Source organism: Apteryx rowi, unplaced genomic scaffold (genome assembly GCF_003343035.1).
Source record: "Apteryx rowi isolate R43461 unplaced genomic scaffold, aptRow1 scaffold_130, whole genome shotgun sequence".
In the NCBI taxonomy this organism is placed as follows: domain Eukaryota; kingdom Metazoa; phylum Chordata; class Aves; order Apterygiformes; family Apterygidae; genus Apteryx; species Apteryx rowi.
In genome coordinates, this window is record NW_020447531.1 from 245,942 (window position 1) to 265,408 (window position 19,467).

Below are 19,467 nucleotides of genomic sequence, written 5' to 3' on the forward strand. Positions count from 1 at the left end.
CCATAAAAGGAAAAAGCAGGCATTAACTAAATCCCTTAAGGACTCTGGATGTGCARTTCTAAAAACCTTTAAAAATATGTAGGCCACTGCTCACAGAATAGTTCTAACCCCAGCCAGGCAACGATGTCCCTATCAGCAGGGAGAAATGTTTGCCTTTTTTGAACTGGCGAAACCTTCCAACCTTTAAAAATATAGCAACCACTCAGTCCTCGCTGCAGGAGCAAGGGCGCACAGACACCGCTTCCCCGCGGTGCTGCACCGTGCCCGGGTGTCAGGGCGGCGAGGGTGCGGGCGGGCCGCCCCTCCCCCCGCGTGGACCCCAACGGCCGCTCTCTCCTGCCCGCGCGGCCAACGGCCGCCCCGCCCTTCCCCCCCGCGCGGCCCCAACGGCCACCCCCCCGCGTGACGCGGCAGGGGGCGACGAGGCCGCATTTCCACGGCTCTTTCCCACAGCGTGCTCGGGGCTGGCCGAGACGGCCCGGGCGGAGGCTCTAGGGCGGCGCTGCAGCACTGCACGCCCGGCCCCGGCGGACGCAGCCTGTCCCCCCCACACACACCCCCGCGGGGAAACCCCGCTCCGCTCGGCAGCCGGCGAGGGCGGCCGTGGCGGCGAGCCCAAGGACGAGGGCCGCGCCGCCCCGAGCCGCCTCGCCCTGCCCGCGGCGCATGCGCATGCGCGGCCGGGCGGCAGGCAGCGCTCCCCACGTGACCGGCGGGGGCGGGGAGGAGACGGGCGCGCGGCGCTGCGTCTCTGTGGGTCCGGCCGGCGGCGCAGAGGGGCGGGGGGTGGATTCATCATGGCGTCTATGCAGGTGAGGAGCTTGCGGCGGAGCCGGGCAGGAGCGGGAGGAGAGCGCCGGCGCGCCGCGGCAGGGCGCGGGCCCGGGCAGTGGCGTCGCGAGGCCGGGAGGAGCCGCTCTCCGGGAGGGGGGAGGTTGGGGGGAGCGAGGCCGTCGGGGCGGGGGGAGCCCCCGCTGGGGCAGCGGTTGGAGGGTCGGTTGCGGCGAGGCTCGGGGCTGGGCGCGCCGCCGGCCGCTCGGCGGGGCTGGGGCCGCGGGGAAGTAGGGCAGAGTTGGCTGCCGGCGGCGGGATGGAGCTGGGAGCCGCAGGGGGAGGCCGTGAAGGGCGAGGCTGGGCCCGGCTGTGGCGAGGGGAAGGGAGGAGGGAGCAGCGAGTGAGGGAGGGAGGGCGGGCGGGGCAGGCCCGCTCGGTGGGGGAGGAGGCGGGAAGGGCAGAGATCCTTTGGGGAAAAGATGGGGCGCCTGCGGGCGACGAGAGCGACTTGCCCCCAGGAGGGGTCCGGTAGCGATGCAGCCCTCGGGGGGGGGAGGCTTGGAGGCGAGGGAAGGGCGAAGGGAGCCGTGGCCCGGGCGGGGTTTGAGGGCGTCAGGGCGTTGTTGGCTCCTGGGGAGGTGGCGGGCTCCCCCTCTGTGGCGCGGCGGGGCGGCCTCCCCGGTGCCGTCGTGAAGACCGTGTTGAAGGATGTGGCCAGCAACTCCATCTTCCCAGAGTTTCTGAGGTTACGGCCCTGTTAATTCTCCTCGAGCACAGGGTGGTTGCGACAGACACGTTTTATCTCAAGCGGTGCGTGAGTGTTGCCTGTGAGGTCCCCCCCTCTCTTTCTGTAAAATGAGATCGTAATATGTTTTCAGTCCTGTGGACAGATAATGTCCGGTTTGGCTTGGTTGGATGGGTTTGCCGTAGGTACGGTAGCATGAAACATCCTGCTGCTTGACAGGTATTTCCACCTGAATTATTTATTTATACCTTCTCCGAAAGAGTTTTTAAATAGTAGCTGTAGAAATTGCTCTGAAAGAATGGATCGCTTTCACTGTGTGCTGCTGTGAATGGGTGGTGTTTTATTCTGTGACACGCCTAGGACGCGGGCAGGACAAAAGATCACTTGGTTTTGTGACTATGGCCCCTGTTTGTTCTCATTTCACCTGTATTTGAGCTGGGTTTTTTTTGCCAAATTTCATAATTTTCGATGTTGTATTTGGATCTGGATGATCTAATACTTCTGTTTTCCTTCTCAAGCTGCTGCTATTTTTATTTTCTCTTGTTTTTGTTTTCATTTTGGTCYAGTATAGTTTACATTGTTTTTGTTACGACTAATGGGACAGCGCAGAAAGAGTGTACAAACTGAATCAAATTAGACAGATTTGTCCCTCGATTAGCCTGGGATCCATGCTGGATTTAGTATTGATAATGAGAAGTAAAATGTCAGAACATTGAACCTTATTGGGTAAAAATGTTGCTGATGAAGTCTGGAAGAATAAAAAAGCATTGTATGTCTTTTTGAGTTACTAAAATGAAATGGGATCAAGAACATGAACACACTGTACAGAACATTCTTGATTTAGTAGCAGTTTAGATAAGATAGACTAATCTGTCTTTATCAGCTCTATTTGGCAAATGTATTTTGTAATGCTTTTTTTTTTTTTTAAGTGTTCAAACTTTTACAAGCAAAGCTGCAAAATAGAAGCAATAGTTTATTCAGCAGAATCTTGTTTAGAACTGTGTAAAAATCCTAGGGAAATGACAGTTGTGAAACTTTAAGGAGACACTCCCTGAGACTCTGTAAACCTGTGCTGTGCTGCTATCTCTGGCCTATTAAATGACCTTGTACAGCTTGCCTCACCATCGTTCCTGCATTTCCCTTTGTAAAAGGGAAATGGTGATTACAAATTAAGTAAGGTTGTTTAAAATACATGAATGATAAATGCCCTCTGAAAGGAAAATAACAGTAATGTGTTGAGGTAGTACTCTTTTCCTGAAAATATGGCAGTGGTAAGTCTAGTATTGTAATTGCTTTCATTTTAGAAATACTGGCTGCAAGATTTCTGTTTGTTGTTTTTTTTTAATGATGTTTTGTGGTGTTTTGATGAGAGATTCAAGGAGAATTATGGAGTAGCTTTTTTGTTGTTGTTCGTATCTTTGCAATTGTATAACCTTCTGACAGAATTCTTGTTCCCATTATCCTAAAGATGAGCAATAAAATGGGAAGCATGGCTTTGTAGAGGTTTCCTTAAACTGTTTAAATAACTAGTCTGATACTTTTAAGTGATATTTTTATTTAAAAAAAAATCACTTAAAAATTCAACCTGTATCTGGAGAGTTAATGAACCTGACACCAAGGAAAGAGTTGAGAAATTGAGAGTATTATTACAATTAAATTGGTTGACATATCACTCTAGCATCGCCCACTGTATTATTTTACTGGGGGCTCAACATTTGTTTAAAAAAATCAATGACTCCAAAGTTTAGTTTAAAAGTTAAAATCGCTTGTACATGACCTTTGACAACAGTCTGGTCCAAGACCTGAGGATAATAAATATCATAATTTTAATCTTCAGGTTTTAATTCTAAGCTTGTAAAGCTTGGATGTTTGAGGAGAACATGCAGAATTTAAATTTATTGTGATCTTCATTTGCATTAATGTTCTTTAATGGTAGTTTTCTCTGACTTCTATTTTTCTGGGAGAAAAAAAAAAAGCTAGTGTTGGTGAGATCTTGTGTTTTGTTTTCTAACCACTGCATTGTCTAAAGTGTTGGCTAGTTCATCACTGGATTGATACAAATTTGGTTTACCTGATTTTAGTCAGTTGCTATTTTTTTTTTGTTTTAACAAAAAACTTGATAGAAAAGCATATTTTTAAAGATTATTAAGAAAAGGCCAAGCTTGTGCAACTTCTTCATGAAAAACAGTAGTATTTTGGAAAACTGTGAGCGTTGTATAGAATGTGTGAATAGAATGTATTTGCTTAAGAAAATTTGGTATAGTACTTCTGGTCTTAAACCTTAAAGCTCTAGATAACATTACAATGTACCCAGAGCATAATATAAAGCAGTTTTTCTTGAGGTTTCAGTGGCTTGTATAAATTTTCCCCACCCCCTACCCCACTGCCTAAAAAGGTTGGGATGAAACTTGTGGGAAGCTTTTGTATTGCTAGTGGCTGGTGTTTCGTGATAAGGTTCTGGGCAGTCTTGAACTGTAACATGAATTCTGCATTGCCATCTAGCACATGAGTGTTTATTTTATTAAGTGCCTTTTTAGACAAATATTTTGCAGGAAAAAATCAAATCTTATTGTTGGAACAAACTTTTAAAGTAGTATGTTTTATTTTGATGTGTGCATGTGTTTTGATGGTGGCCTATGTAACAGGCAGTTTTCAAGGGCAAAAATAAAGTCCTAATCAAATGCATAGTGAAGACTAACATTCTGCACTCTTTATTAAAGCTTTTTGTGCCATTAATTACATTAGCTCTGTATTTAATCAGATTTGAATATCTTTTTGTACAAACCACATGTGCCTAATTTAAATGAAAAGAACAGAAGTTATTCTGGTGATAAAGTGCACCCTTAAAACTGTTTCCATAGACGTGTTTGTGTTCAAATATGTCTGTTCAGAATTCAGGTTTTCAAGGAACTTGGTATTAAAAATATAAGGAGGGGAAAGGTAGGATGGTAATAATTAAAAAGTCAGCATTATGGATAAAGTGCATGTTTCAAGCTGAAGGCATGAACAGTTGATATTTGTGGGTTTAGGGAAAGTGTTAATTCAGAATGTGACACTTCGTATAGAAATGATGTATTTTTTTCTGTATTTTTAGCTGAGCTTCCTTGTTTTTATTCTTTACCTGCTCTTCCATTCTCAGAGGAAGTTCTGTGTTTCCAGCTGCTCTGAGAACAACTGTTTATTGCTTAATATTTCTTCAGTATTTGCAACATTTTTATATAGTAATTTGGAAATCATTTCTTCTTTATTGAGTTGACCGTTTTATCCAGAAAAGTTCTAAATTATTTTTAATGTAACTTAAAAGAGAAAAAACCTTCAGTGAATAAAAATATTTCAGTGAGGTTGCACATGTATAGCCTGCTATTAGGGGGTCATAAGACAGGAAGTTATTTACATTATTTCAAATAAAATATTAGAAACAGTAAATAAAAAAAGTAGTACTTAGTTTTTTACAACCAATTCTGGGATATAAACAGAATGAAATTATTGGTAGTTATAAACTACTTGAGATATTTAGTGGTGCCATTGTGGTTGACGATGAAAACTTCAAGCATTCCTTAAACTCAAAAATGCAAATACCATGAGTGAGACCAGAGCGAGTGGAAAGCAAAAGTATTTCTCCTGTCCACTAAGTGGTTTAGTCCTTTATGTAACCTTCAGTTGTCTGTCAGTACTGATATGTGGTATATTAGTTTTGGCCTATAGCCATGCTTCAGTAAAATAAGATAAATGCAAAACTTATTCTTGTTTTACCAACATAGTTTTAAAAAGTTGATTAAAAAAGCAAGACTAAAGTGAATTGAAAATCAAATGTAGTTTAAAATTTGTAGCCTGTAAGTCAGAGATAAATAAAAGTTGTGGTTTTGGCCCTAAGGAGTCTCACTTGTTTGTTTTTGCATCTGATCACATAAAGTAGGATTTTAGAAAATACTGTGCTGTGTAGCAAGTGCATAATTTTTGAGCTAGAACGGAAAAGTTCATTTTAGAAAGAAAAAGAAGTAGACTTCAGTTTACGTAAATGTCCCTGAATATCAGCAAATCTTCCTTATAACTGCACCAGCTACATAGCTAGAAAACTGAAAACCTCTCATTTTGAACATTGATGTGTATATGATTTAAATGAGGAAAATAAAGGCAAGTGGATAGTTATTGTATAGAGCACTGTCATTCCAGTTGATCGTAAATTTTTTCTGCTCAACCTTTGATAATATCTTGTTCTTGCTTTTGGGCTGAGCTATTTAAGCTCTGAGAAGAGGAAAAGAGAAAACAATAGATTTGCCAAAGCCAGGGAATGTTGTCTTATTAAGCTGTAACTTTGGAAAGCTCTACAGGTTTATAATTAATAAACTAAAGCAGTTTAGCTTGAATAATGTGTAAAACTTGGTAGATCAAGCACTTTCCGTAACTGTTTGCTCAATTTCTATCAAGCTAAGACTTGAAGACCTAAGGATCTTCACTGTATAATATGGAGTATTCACCAATATAGCCTATACCTACAGGAGATGTGATTAAATTGCCCCTAATGATATGAAAGAAATAAGGCACAACTTAAATTGAACTCCTCCTTTGGTGCGTTCAGCAAATGCAAATGTGTTCGATATAACAATGTCTCTTAGGTAGCCTTGGTCTACAACAAAAAGACAAAAAGAAAGCTTTTTAAAGTAGTTTGCAGGCTCCCATTCTTGGGGGTGGGTGGTGGGGAGCAAAGCTCTTTTAATCTGTACTTTGAGACAAAAATTTTGTGCATCTGACATGGTTTTGCAGTAGCAAAGGACTGATAGAGCTGTCCAGATGTGGGTTGGTTGTTTTTTGTTTGTTTGTTTCTTGAGGGGAGGAGGAGACAATATTACACGTTCGTTAAACCTGTTACAACTATGTTAGTTAAAAAAGTAAAAAATAAAATAAAAAGAGCCAATAAGCAACCTTTTGTGATGAAGGTCAGCTCGCCCATCTTCTGCCTCTCTGCTTTTGACAGTTAAAGGTTCTCAAAAGATACTCTAGAATCTGTGCCAGTCCTTGCAGATTTTTTTCTCTGAAGTGACCTCTATCACTGGAATGAAAAGCAGGTATTAATCTGGGGGAAAGAAGAAGGGGGGAAAAAAAAACCCAAACCCCACCAGGGTTGATCTGCCTCCCTGGGAGCAGTATTAATGTCAGATAAGAAAGGACATAAATTATCAGTGGTAGAGCAGGAATTGCTGAGACACCTTAATTTTGGTAATAAAGGATCTCATGGAGAATACTAACTACTCATCCTTTCATATGCAGTTTAAAATTCTGTTTCTCTTTGGATAATTACAAAATCCAAATTCTTTGTCATCTTTTTATTCAGCTTATTTAAAAATACTGCTTGATCAGCCTCAGGAAAAATTCCTTTATATATGTTAATAAATATTGTTATTAATAATGAAGTATAGTAAACATTGTTTCTAAAAGTCTGCTGGAATAAAATCCTTCAAGGAATTTTATGCTGCTTGTTTACATAGATTTATTTATTTCTTCTTGGTTAGAAGTTGATGACCAATAAGGAGACAGGACAAGGAAACTATGTGGATTGAGTTTCTGAAGAAAGAAATTCTCTCCCTGTCATATTCAGGGATAGAGGCTTGATAACTATTTAAATCCTTTTATAGTTTGCTGCTTCCAGCTTTTATCTCTCCCTTCCAAAAGGCTTATTGTCAGAATACAACATTTTATCTTGGTATCAGCTTCTAGAATGTTCTTCATAAGGATAGGATTTGCTTTAAATTCACAGGTTTGATGTCAGAAATGGGATTATCTGGAAAAAAACCTTTACAGATGGTGGTCTAGAGAGTACAATTTTTTTTGTGTGTGTGTGCCGTTGTCAATGATTGCTGTTTAATTATACTGTAGTTTTGATTTTGGGTTGATCTTGTCTCTTAGTGAGTTTTAAGTCAGTCGTATCATTGCCTTTGGAAGACGATGATATGAAATTATCCATTATCCTGAATGTTGTCATCTCCGTTGCTTTGACCTTCCAGTCAAATACTGAGAAATTCACAGCTTGCAGTATTTCTTTCTTTTAGACTATCTTGGAGAACATGAAGATAGTATTCTATTTAGTGAACAGGGAAAGCAACAAACAATGTTTATTTCCCCTTCCTCTCTTTCCCCCCTCCACCTCCCCCCAACAGAATCTAATGAAACTTCAAAATATCTCAAAAGAACAAAAGATTGGTGGAAGCTTCTTCTAAGTAGCTCATTAAGAGAGTCATGCACTGCCTTTATGTCCCCTTCTAAAGAGAGAACCATATGAAGAGCCTGACATTCAGGACTTGAACTATGGATTGGTCGGGGAAAATAACATTGTAGAACTAGGTTGCCAGATGTTAACATGTTTTATTAGAAATGAGAAGGAAGAGACTAATCTGCCTCTGCAGTCTGAGTACAGATTGAAAACCTGATATTCAGCCAAAAATAGATRAAATTGAAAAATGATTCTTCAAATTCAAATCCTGGTGTTAATTTTCCTGGCCATAGTATTTTGTGAAACAGTTTTGTTACATGTTCTGCTGAAGCTTTAATTGGGCACATACACTCAATTTATCCCTCGTCCCTCCTCATTTCTTCCTCTGGGCCTTGATTAAAACTTACTATAAGAACTATTAACTTCATTACGAAAAATTCTCCCAGGATCATGATAGTCAAGTATCTGGATAGCTTGTGAGATTGGGAATTTGGGCCAAATGGTTTTACCTGAATAGCAGGATATGCTCTACAGGGGCTTTCTTGAATGTCCTGATTATTCATTAGGAAACAAAGGATTTTTGACCTTGTAGGAACAGCTTTTTCATCTTTTCTGTAGATTATGTAGTAAAATGGCCTGTAGTAGGTAAAATTCTCTTAAATGTCACTATCTTTCATCTGTGCCTTGTTTCTCTTTATTCTGTTTGAAAGCTGTTTGGCATTTGAAATTAGGTTTCTAATTAGAGAGTAACATGAAATTGATTCCAGAAATACTTACACTGTTAAGAATGTCTTTTCTGTAGAGGACTCTTGTTTGAAAAGCAGGGCTGTTTGCACAGTGTTTAGAATTTCATATTCTTGACTTGAGATACTTTTCAATGAGAAAAGCATGAATGGAAGAACCAAAATACAGAAACTAAAGAGTTCTTGCTAGCCATGTTCTCTCGGACTGGTAGTTGTATGTAGCAGGCCAGTAACAGTTTTGCTTATGAAACAACATGGTGGTGTTGTAACAACACTGTTGTTGCAGACTGGTAAYGACTCCTGTTCTGGTTCACCCTGTTTACCTCCATCTCTTGAGGGAGCACTTTAAGAATTCTGTCTTCTGCGTGCAAAAAATTCTCCAAATCAGAAAGGATGTTTATTTTGGAAACAGAAGAATATTATAACTTGAATGGAGGAGGAGGTGACTTGTAATTCATAAGTAAAGTGTAATTTTTTTTTCCAGGATTACTTCATAGGACTGACAACAGTTCTGTGCTAAGATGGAGTTTACTGGGTAAATTAAATCTTCAGCTGTGGGAGAGAATCATTAGTAGTTACTGAGGAAACTTTATTGGTTATTCCTAGGATGCAGCTGCTTTTCCCATGTAAGATAGAAGAGTGGGGCTCTTATGGGATTAGTTTTTAACTCCTTTTCATGAGCTGGCTTTTTCTTCCTCTTAGATATCCAGGCAAGATTAAGATTGAGTCTACAATTTGCAAGGTTTTAGAAGGACTGGCTACTCCTTTCTTACAGCATTGCAACAAAAGGGAATTGTGGTGTGTGGAAATGGAAAGTTTTTAAGAAAGTTCAAGCGCAGATGTTTTGGACACCCATGTTTCCTGGTTTGTAATATTTCAAAGCTGCTGTTCCATCTTTATGTTCCTCATTTCATCATGATATTCTGTAATTGAGCATGGCTAGTTGAGTCTCTGTTTGCTACTCCAGGTGGAATGGCCACCATGTTCCAGCTTTTAATCACCCATCACAGCTTGTCTTGGTGGTAAAAGAAGGTGTGGATATGGAGCATTTGCTTCAGCAGAAATGAAAGGAAGCTGTTTACCCGTTTTCCATTTGTTTTCTGCTCTACTGGCAGAGAGAAATGTTTTTTTTTCCCCCAACTGTTTCATACCAAACTCTTTGCTCGCTGTCCCTAATATATCCTGTCTTGTACTGAATCTCCTTTTGGGTCAGTCAGCTCAGCTTTTCTGTCTCTTCTTAAACTTCCAAGCCTTCTTAAGGGTTGTTCACAGGTAAAGTATTTATTTAAGGTAGCTCATTATTTAGTTTTCAGCTTACCCATTTAGAACCTTGCACACCTCATGCAACACTTGAAACACCAGAAATGGAATACTGAAGAACTGCAAGATCAGGCACTTGAACGTATGTGTTGAGCTTTCTTCAGTTTTATTTTTCTTTGTATCATTTGCCTTTATAGGGTTTATATACTCAGCTCTGAGGAAATAATAAACATGGAGTATGGGCACACAGTTAAACTTGGTCGTGGTATGGCAGGTTAACACTTCATGCTCATCAGCAAAGCAGTGCACATGCTTTGCCCACACCAGTTATAAAGTAAAATTCATAAACTAAAACCATATTCATTGACTACCTTAATTGCTTTCAACTGTATGTACATATTCATACTTGTTATTGACCCCTATAACTAAGGGTGCCTCGCATTTTCATTGTAAGCATGTTTTTGTTTGCATATAGTTTTATTGAACTTTAACTCTGTCTAGGCTCCAGTTTTCCAAGGGAGGGGCAGAGCTGTTGTAAGAGTTCTGGCAATGGGCTTAGGACTGGAAGAGACATCTGATATTGTGATACTCCTTTATAAAGGTATTAAGAAAGGTACTTTTCATATACCTACAAAAATTACATAGGTTTTCATGGTGGGGAAAGCAAAATACCTTCGAATGCAGTGTAGCTTTGTGGGAGCTTGTGCTTGGAAAGTCCTGTCTGTCTTTGGTTATGATCCTTGTTTATGGGAGAACCAGAAAAAAAGATTGCTGGTTTGGGGAATGTAATAGTGGTATTGTCATATGTGCTGTAGGAATATAGGTTATTCCCATGTGAGTTAGCTGATGGGGGGCAGGGGCATAATTTTGCATCTGTTAATAAATGTTTGTGAGATATATCTAGTGCAATGGTGTAGTAACCAAACTTTCTGATTCTAGGAGATGCATTCTGAAATACTCATGTTACCAACAGCCAAACCTTCTCCTGTACTAAATATCCTGTATTTATGTATACCCTTTACTTATTTATATATACCCTTTTTCACACTGTATCTCTTTTTACATACTTCTGCCCCACCCAACTGTCTGAGATGACTATATATATCTCTATATCTGACATGACTATGCCTCCTGCTCTAGAGTGGCATTAGTAAGAAATGGGGGGCTGAGAGCTCAGTGGACAATATTTTGGACTTGTGAGCTCTAGTTTGACCAGTCTTGCACTGTGCATTCACTAGTGATTGTATTCTTAACTGAATATATTGGCTAATGAGGAAGTCTCTAGTGCTGCAACAGTGAAATGTTTTGAAGTTTGAAGTTTCTTGGAGAGAAAATACTTTGACTTTTGGATTCAAGAAGCCTGGGTGACAAAAGGCATAAATCAAATGATGTAATTCCCTTGGCATAGGGAAGTCAAAAATCAATATGGGTTTGTGACCAAGAGGGAGATCCCTCTGTGCAGATTTGATTGTACTGTAGTCTTGCTAGTGCTTATACCAAAACTGGCACATTGTCAGGCAAGTTAGCTGGGCATACATCCTGACTACTTTCTGATGAGGCTCCCTGTAATGCTGCTTCTCTGAATAAATAGTACTTTATATTCTAAAAGATAGCTGGCCACTGAATAATCTTGCCACTGCCCCCTGAGAGGCAGAATCTGTCCTGATGGTTTACAGATAATTTTGTGAGGAGTTGAGCTACCACAGTTTGCGGAAAGTGTTGCCCCAGCATAACTTTCTCACTACTCTGACAGAGATTTTTGCTCTAGAAGGGTAAATTAAAAGCAATAAAGCAAAGCTTTCAGAACTAGGTGGACTACCCGTGTTCTTTTGAGCTTTAAGGAAATGCACCAGGAATTGACATGAGGGAAGATTTAAACCTCTCATGAATTTAACTATGGCATTTGAGATCTTACCACACCTGTTCCAGAGCTGGCAAAGAAAGATGTGTGCCAGTTTGGAGAAAGAAGAGTGTGGATTTCTGCCTGGCAAAGGTGATAGAAGCTGTTGGCTTTGGAGTTGTATTTAACTTGGGAATTGTGACAGGCAGTGGCTGCCATCTTTTTGATTTACAATGATTTAGTTTGTTGTGAGCTGTCTGGGGAACCAGCAGAAATTTTACTTTGCTGACGCCTTGTTAGTTTTGTGTTCTTTGCTGCCCATACTTTGAGAAGTCTTATGTGAAGGGTAACTGAGGGGATTGCACAAAATCCTACTCGACAGAATTAGCAGTAGAATACAAAACATTACTATGTCAGACATGTCAACTACTTGAATAAACTTTCTTTTGGAATAGATGTTTGGATCAGTTTTAAGCTGTGTTCTTTGATTTCATCACTGAATCACTCTCCTATAGAGGTAGGAGTATAAGCAATCTTGGTTTCAAAGACTTCTACGCTTATGAAAATACTTGTGTAAACTACTAGTTGTGTCGCTACTCTATCTTTTGCAGTTGTTATTCCTTTATTTGGAGGACTGTGTTGTTAACCCATCTTGGTTTCTGGTCTCCCTACTCTTCTGTTCACTCTTYGTCTTGGTAGTGAATGTTGTACCAGATTGTACTTTTTAGTTTTGGTTTCCTGGGACTTTGGATTAAAAGAATGTTTAAACATAAAATCCTTTCTCTCAAAACTTAAAAAAAAAAAAAAAAAGGATTGCCTATTTAACCTTATTTTTTTTTCTTTTTTTTTTTTTTTTTTTCCTCAGTGATCTAGAATAAAATGTTGGACTGTAGACTGACAAGCAGGAAAGGAATTTCTGTACAGAATCTTATGATGGATTAGGAGAAACATCAGAAAGATGGTCTTGTGGTCTGAAGAGAACAACACAGCAAGCACAGATCCCAAGAGCTTGTCAATGTGTAGAAGATACCTGCTTTAGTGAGCGATGGAGGTAATTTGGGTGTAGCTGCACTAGATTTTATTTTGACTTAAAGGAGCTGGTTGCAAGGCTGGAAACAACCAGAGTACGTGATAGGAAGAGTAGTGCTCTTGATTCATGGTAAGAAAAAAACCCAAGAGTAATAATGATAGTGACTTCAGAGATGCATGTTTCAACAGAATTGGAGATTTAGAAATACAGAAGGTATCTTGATAATTCATGTGTGAGTGCTGCAGAGTTACAGGTTTCTAGAAGAAAGTATAAATTTGCAGTGGCAAGCTGTTTCAATATGAAAAAAATACAGGAAGTACAGTAGAAGTCAATATGCCTACATGAGTAGCAGTTTAGTGACTTGAAGATCAAAAAGGTATTGTACAAAAAAAGTGGAAATAAGTAGTTACTGCTAAAGCTCAATTTAAAAGAAAGAGGCAAGCAGGCAAGAGTGAAACCAAACATGGTGTATTGTGGTAAAATTAGCAGGTTTGAAAAACATTAAGAAAGGGTATTATAAATCTCTTAGAAGAAAGACAAAGAAAACGATGAGCCCATTGATGGAAAAATAAAGCAAAGAATAGATGATACAGATACTTAAGAACAGTGGGACAGTAAATCACGCCTAACAAAAAGGACAGATTCAGTAGTTTTTGGGTATTGGATATGTGAAAGTCAGCAGAATTCTATTTGTGTTGTTTTGGGGGGGGTAAATATTTAAGCAACTGAAGTAATCTGAGTTTTTGGCAATTACTTTGAGCGTGTTTACAGATGATAGTAGAAGAATAAGCATGGTATCTGTCATGTAAAAAGCTGGCTTCTGGAAACCACTGTTGGACTGAATGGTCTCTGATTCTAGAAGATATAAACAATTAACTTGCAGGTACCTAGGTAAAAAGCATCCAAAATGGATTACACTGAACTAACATGATTTCCTCCTTTGATTGTGTGGTAACAATTGCATCAGAAGGGAGCGGTAGATGTGCTTTCTTCTGATGGTACAAATATTTTTTGACTTGCATTAGTGTGACATTTTAGTAAGTGAACACAGAAAATGTTGTTTAAATCAGTGGATTCTAAATTTTTTGTCCTATTAACTGCAGAGAGTGCTTCTCAAGGAATCACATATGTAATTTGGTCATAGTATAAGTACTTTGTTTCAAGTTAGGTGTCTGATTGAGAAGTGGCATTTTGTTTTGTTAAACTGAGAAAATGTAACAAAGGGTATTTTGAGGACAGTCTGTTTTGGTTTTCATGCTTTCTAAAAGCAGCTTGGATGATTTGAATACAAGTGTTTTTACAAAATGCACAGGTGACAGTAAATGGAAAAGCTTCAACTGAAGAAGCATTTAAATCAACAAAACGCAATTCAGTAAAGACAGGTACAGAGTAATTAACTGGAGCATGGGGTGAGAAGAGAACATACAAATATAAATGAGTGCTTGACTAACCAATACTCATGCAGAAGGGGCTCTAGGTTACCAATTCAGTCTGAATGAGAGTCAACAGGATTGTGCTATTACAAAGAAGAAGCAAATCTCTGAGGTATATTCACATAAGTGTTGTGATAAGACATTCTCCTCAACTGTGCCACTGTGAGGCTTCAGTGCTTTTGAGTATCATGTTTCTAAATCTAAATGTGTTAAGGAGTCAGCTGGAGAGTAGCAAAAATGAAATGCTTGGTAAACAAGACTTGTGTGGGGGAAAGTTGAAGGAATTAGATTTATTTAGTGAAGGTTAGGGAAGGAGAGGAGTAATAAGCTGAAATAAGTAAAAGAATTTTTCTATGTGTCAATGAAGAGTGTAAGAGAATTTGACACAAATCATTCATCTAGATCTACTGTGAAGAAAATCCTTCTAATTATAAAAGCAGCAGAATGGGCAACAACCAGAGATGGTGTGATGTGGAAAACATTAAAGACTTTTAAGTGAAAGGATATTTTAAGAATACTTAATCTAGCCTCATGTTAGGAAGAAGGAGAGGTGACTTCTGTGAGGTCTCTTCTATGTTTATAACATTCTAGAAATGAGATGTTAAGAATTTTCAGACAATCTTAACTCCATTATACTTTGTCCTGCTATATATGTCTCTGCTAATACCTATAGAATTTTGTGCAAGAAAAGCAGTTTTTTATGCTCATGCCTATGAAATACAAGAAAGTCTTTTCTCTCCCTGAAGCTGTCCCATTTTTAAATGCTTAACTTTAGAAACTTACAGTTGCAGTGTGCCTTTTGTACGTAAAATGTGAGTGGGCCTGGTATTTCAGTCATGTTTCTTTTTCTTTTTTTGAATATATATCTGAACAATAAATTATCTTCAAGTGACGCTACCACCGTGCATTTCTGACTGTGTGTGAGATGCAGTAGTCTTTAGATTTAGCATTTCTCTGAGAAAATTAATGTTCTTTGTAACTTGTTTGTTCAACTAATACAGACATTTTTAACACTAAAGAGGAATTCATTTCAAGTTGTTGCATTTAAACTTTGGATGTTTTCTGTTTTACTAGGAGCTGAAATTTCCTAACTGAGCTGTATGAATCTGGTCTTCGAGGTCTACACTTAAGCAATTTTTTTTTTTTTAACTCCTGATAATCCAGTGTTGTGTATTAATGAGACACAAAGCAGCTAACAAATTATTTTGAGTTGTGGTGAAGGGGAGAAAAAAAATAGACCCTCATAATATCTGGAGATTATCTTCAGGATTTTCTGAGTATCTTCAGCTGCATAGAGGGCTATATTGGCAAGAATGTAGCCATCAAGTTAAAGAAAGTGATCCTTCCCCTTTATTTGGCGCTTGTGACGTGACATCTGCAGTACTATGTTTTGGGATCCCAGGTACAAGAAAGGCACTCATGTACTGGAGTGAGTCCAACAGAGGGCTACCAAGATGAGGGGCTGGGCTACATCATGTGCAGGGAGAGACTGAGAAAACTGCATTTGTTCAGCCTTAAGAAGGAAAGGCAAAGGGAAGATCTTGCCACTGTTTATAACAATCTAATGGGAAAGTATAGAGAAAACAGATCTTGACTCTTCTCAGGTACACAGTAGAAAGACAAGAGGCAACAGACACAGTTTGAAACATGAGAAATTCCAGTAAGATATGAAGAAAACATTTTGTACTGTGGAGGTGGTCAAACACAGGAACAGGTTGCCCAGAGAGGCTGTAGAATCTCCATCTGTGGAGATACTTGAAACTTGACTGGATGAGGCCCTGCTGTAATTGGAGCTGCCTTGAGTAGGAGGCTGGACTAGACAGCTGACTTCTGGAGGTCCCTTCCAGCCTATGTGATTCTAAAAGTAAATTGGTTGGGTTTATTGGTTAGGGAATTAAATAGGGTTCATTAGAGAAACTTTGTTGCTTTAAACTTGATAAATCTTTAGATGAAGTTGGACCTTTGTTAATGTCCCCTTTTGACTGAAAGCTTTATCCAAGCATCTTAATTTTGCAGTTGAAATGTTAAGTTTTCTATCTTCACCTTGCTTGTTTTTTTCCCATATATTGATATCTTAGTTCTAAGAATTTTATCTCTTAGATGAGACACTTTGACTAAAATATAATTGCAAAAGCTAGATGAATATCAATTTTTTTGCTAGATTATTTTTTATGAAAATGCTTATCTTACAGTATTTGTGATACTTCAGAATATTCTGAGCATATAGATCTGATTCCTGGGTCCAAGATATCTTTGTACAATAATGCAGAATGGTTTCAGTAGAATTTTGCTCAAGTGCAGAAGGACAGAACTCTTAAATACTCTAATACTTAAAACTTTCTCAACAGTAGTTACTCTTTCTTCTTAAAGGAATTTTTCAGTAGTTGATTGAACTCTGTTTAGCAGGCCATGCTGCCCTCTAACAATTTTGTTCCTATTGCTGTAGAGTACTCCTGTGTATCTTCTGGAAAAGCTCTGTAGGCAACTATTCATTAGTCTGTGCAGAAATAACTGAGTTAATGCTTGATAGACTTTTCACCAGAAATTTTCAAAATTTGGTTTGTACCATTAAAGATACCCAGGCATGTTAGCCAGATATAATTAACTTGTATGGCATGGTTAATGGAATAGTACAGAGTTGTAAAATAGATAGTATCTTTTCTTATTCCAGTTGGAAAAAACAAATAAGGGCTTGTATGCCCATAAGTATCAAATCTTAAATGTTGGTTGCTCCAATTAAAGTCATTTTTTTTCCCTAAAGACCTTGCCTTGCTTCTATCTTTAGATCATAGTGGCTAGAGTAACACTTATGAAATCTTAAAAGCATTTTTTCCCTTGAGCTAACACTTTGAGTTTCTTTCATTGTAGGGATTAGAAAAATCTAGGAATTTATCATAAATTTACATCTGTGACCTTTAATTTCAAAGAAAGTTGTGTAAGATTGTAGGTATAGCTGGAGTTGCATCTTTCTCTGATAGTAAAAATGAAAAGATGCCGTGCCTGTTCTAATAGCAGCTGTTGGACTACTGTTCTGATTTCTTATAGTGGTGGGTGAGATCCTGTGTGTGTTTGTGTGTAAGGTTGTGACCTTAACCTCAAGGTGAGCAATATAGTGATATATGAAATCCATCAGGGTACAGTATAATGGAGAACACTGCTGTTATCCAAGTTAGGCATAGGATTAAACTGATAATAACATTAAGGTTGGAGGCAATAACACCTTTTGCTGGTATTTGCTTCTGATTGGGATGTTCTTCTGGGATGTGGAGCAAGTCCAGAAAAGATGTGGGTTTCTTGCATCCCCTCCTCACCTTTCTGGAGAGGGACCATGCCTGTGAACCTACTGTTAGTCAGATTTGCACTGGAGTTTTCTTTGCATAATAGGTAATCATAGTCAGATTTTCTTTTTGTGTTCCCATATTTCAAAGTGATAAATTTCTTTGCTAAAACTTGTTTTCGTTTTCTCTACACTGGCTATATTATAGCCTTTCTTATTTTGGAGACTTATATTATTGCGTCTGGCTTGAAAATATTAAGATATGCATACCCATTTTCTATTGAATATGTTCTTTTCAGCTTTATATGGGAATGAAGTGGATAATTTTTCTATTGGCATTTTCAATGGGAGCTGCCTGAGCTTTTGTTGATACTCGTTTGGACTAGCTAACTTGGAAAAAAGATAATTTCTTTTGTCTTTAAAATATGATTTTGTTTACTGTGACACCATTTACACTTTGAGTCAAAAGTAAACACTGTTATTTCTCTGGGATGCATTTTTCCTGGATCTTAATATGTTTTTGTATTGTAGCTGATTAGAAGTGATGTGTTGTCTGTTTATGTTATTTGCATTTAATGGGCAGGTGCTCATGAAGGTGACAACAGATTTTTAAAATGAGAGGAACAGAGCATTTCAGTGGCTACTCTAGTGATCATGTACAAAATTTTTCTTGGTTTACTGATGTTCTAGAAGAAGCCATAAATATTACGTGTGAGAACTGAAACACTGTGAAGCAGTTTGAGAGAGAGTTTTTGCACTGATGAGACAAATGAAAAAATGACCAAGACTGTATTAGCCTGAAAACAAGTTTTTTGGAGAAAAGTAGCATAGGTCTAAATTATTATCACTTAAAATAGCTTCTCATTTAAAATGTGGGTTTTTTTAGAAGGATACAGAACAACCAAAACTTCCTCTCTTCAAATTACTGCTGTTTGATCAGGTATTGATACCTTAATGTGGATGTTTTTATTTAATTTTAAAATGGATTTTAGGCTTATTTTTATAAAGACAAGTGTGTAGTCTGTCTATGTGTATAAGTAAAGAGGTCTACTGAATTGTTTTCTGGTCTTGTATACATTTGTTCCTTCATTGTTTTTATCTAACATTTCCAAATTTCTTCTGTCCTAGTGGAAGAATTTTCATTGCCCTTATGATAAAAGGTTCTCATCTGAACTTTTTTTATATTTCTCTATATGACGATCTACATGACAAGGCATATAGATTGAATTTACAGGTTGACTACCATTGATTTTTATATGATGATCTTGGAAAGAATCAGAAAGTGAAATGACTTCAAACCATCTTTTCCACTCAGATTAAGAACCTATAAAATGATTTTGGAATGTTGTTCTATTGCAACTTAATTCATGATAGGGTATGAAATACAGTTGCTGTTATGTGTCTGAGATTTTCCTAAGCTATGTGTAAAAAAGCAAATATTGAACACTAGGGATCTAATCTGCTTCTCACTGTGAGCAAATTATATAACTTTCCTATGGAAACATTACCATTATTTTTCAGTTTGTTTTTCTGTACACCAATTATAACAGCCTTTAATTAAAATTGTTTCATGGCATAATGTTTCTCTTCAAAATGAAGTTATTTAACTGCTTACAAATAAGTTATTTAGACTTTCAGAGTGTATGTCTGGGTTCCCAGACTAAAGCTTTCAAAGTAGCAGCACAAAGCAGATTTTCAGGGATGTTTGATAGAGACAGAAGTTTATTTTAAAGGTAAATTGCAGATGTTTCTGAGTAGTTAAGTAGTTGTGTTTTTGAATTTATTATGGCCTTTTTAAAAAGGAAATGAGATACTGGATCAATTCCGTGTTGACAAGTGAATTTCCCCCTTCCCTCCCTACCCCACAGATTTTTTTTTTTTTTTTTTTCTGCTGAACATCAGAACAAACCTATGTTTTTTAAAGTTGTAGACTGAATCAAAATAAGATACTAGAACAGATTTTTATGCACCTTGAATGGGTTAAAACCCATATAAGATCATTTTGACTAGTAAGGATGAAGGAAATGGACTTGTAGATGGTAATTAATAAAAAGTGTTGGTAGGAAAAAGGAGAGTAAGAAATGAGAAGATCTTGAACTTTCTGTTACCTAGATGGCTTGGAAATGACAAAACATGTCTCATAACCTTTTACATGCA

General features: G+C 38.4%; 1 protein-coding gene across 3 annotated transcripts in view; it reads left to right on the plus strand.

Annotated features, from left to right (window-relative positions):
• Positions 1 to 730: 730 nt before the first annotated feature.
• The window catches only part of UBE2W (ubiquitin conjugating enzyme E2 W), a 34,436-nt gene continuing 15,699 nt past the window's right edge, over positions 731 to 19,467 (plus strand). Inside the window, exons 1-2 of one of the 3 annotated variants that reach the window (XM_026056254.1) lie at positions 733 to 812; positions 12,436 to 12,621. In XM_026056254.1, coding sequence (XP_025912039.1) covers positions 12,616 to 12,621 — 6 coding nt within the window. In that variant the 5' untranslated portion in view covers positions 733 to 812; positions 12,436 to 12,615. Of the gene's footprint in view, positions 813 to 1,405; positions 1,585 to 12,435; positions 12,622 to 19,467 lie in introns of those variants that run through there. The other 2 variants (XM_026056251.1, XM_026056255.1) reach the window with 2 other exon arrangements.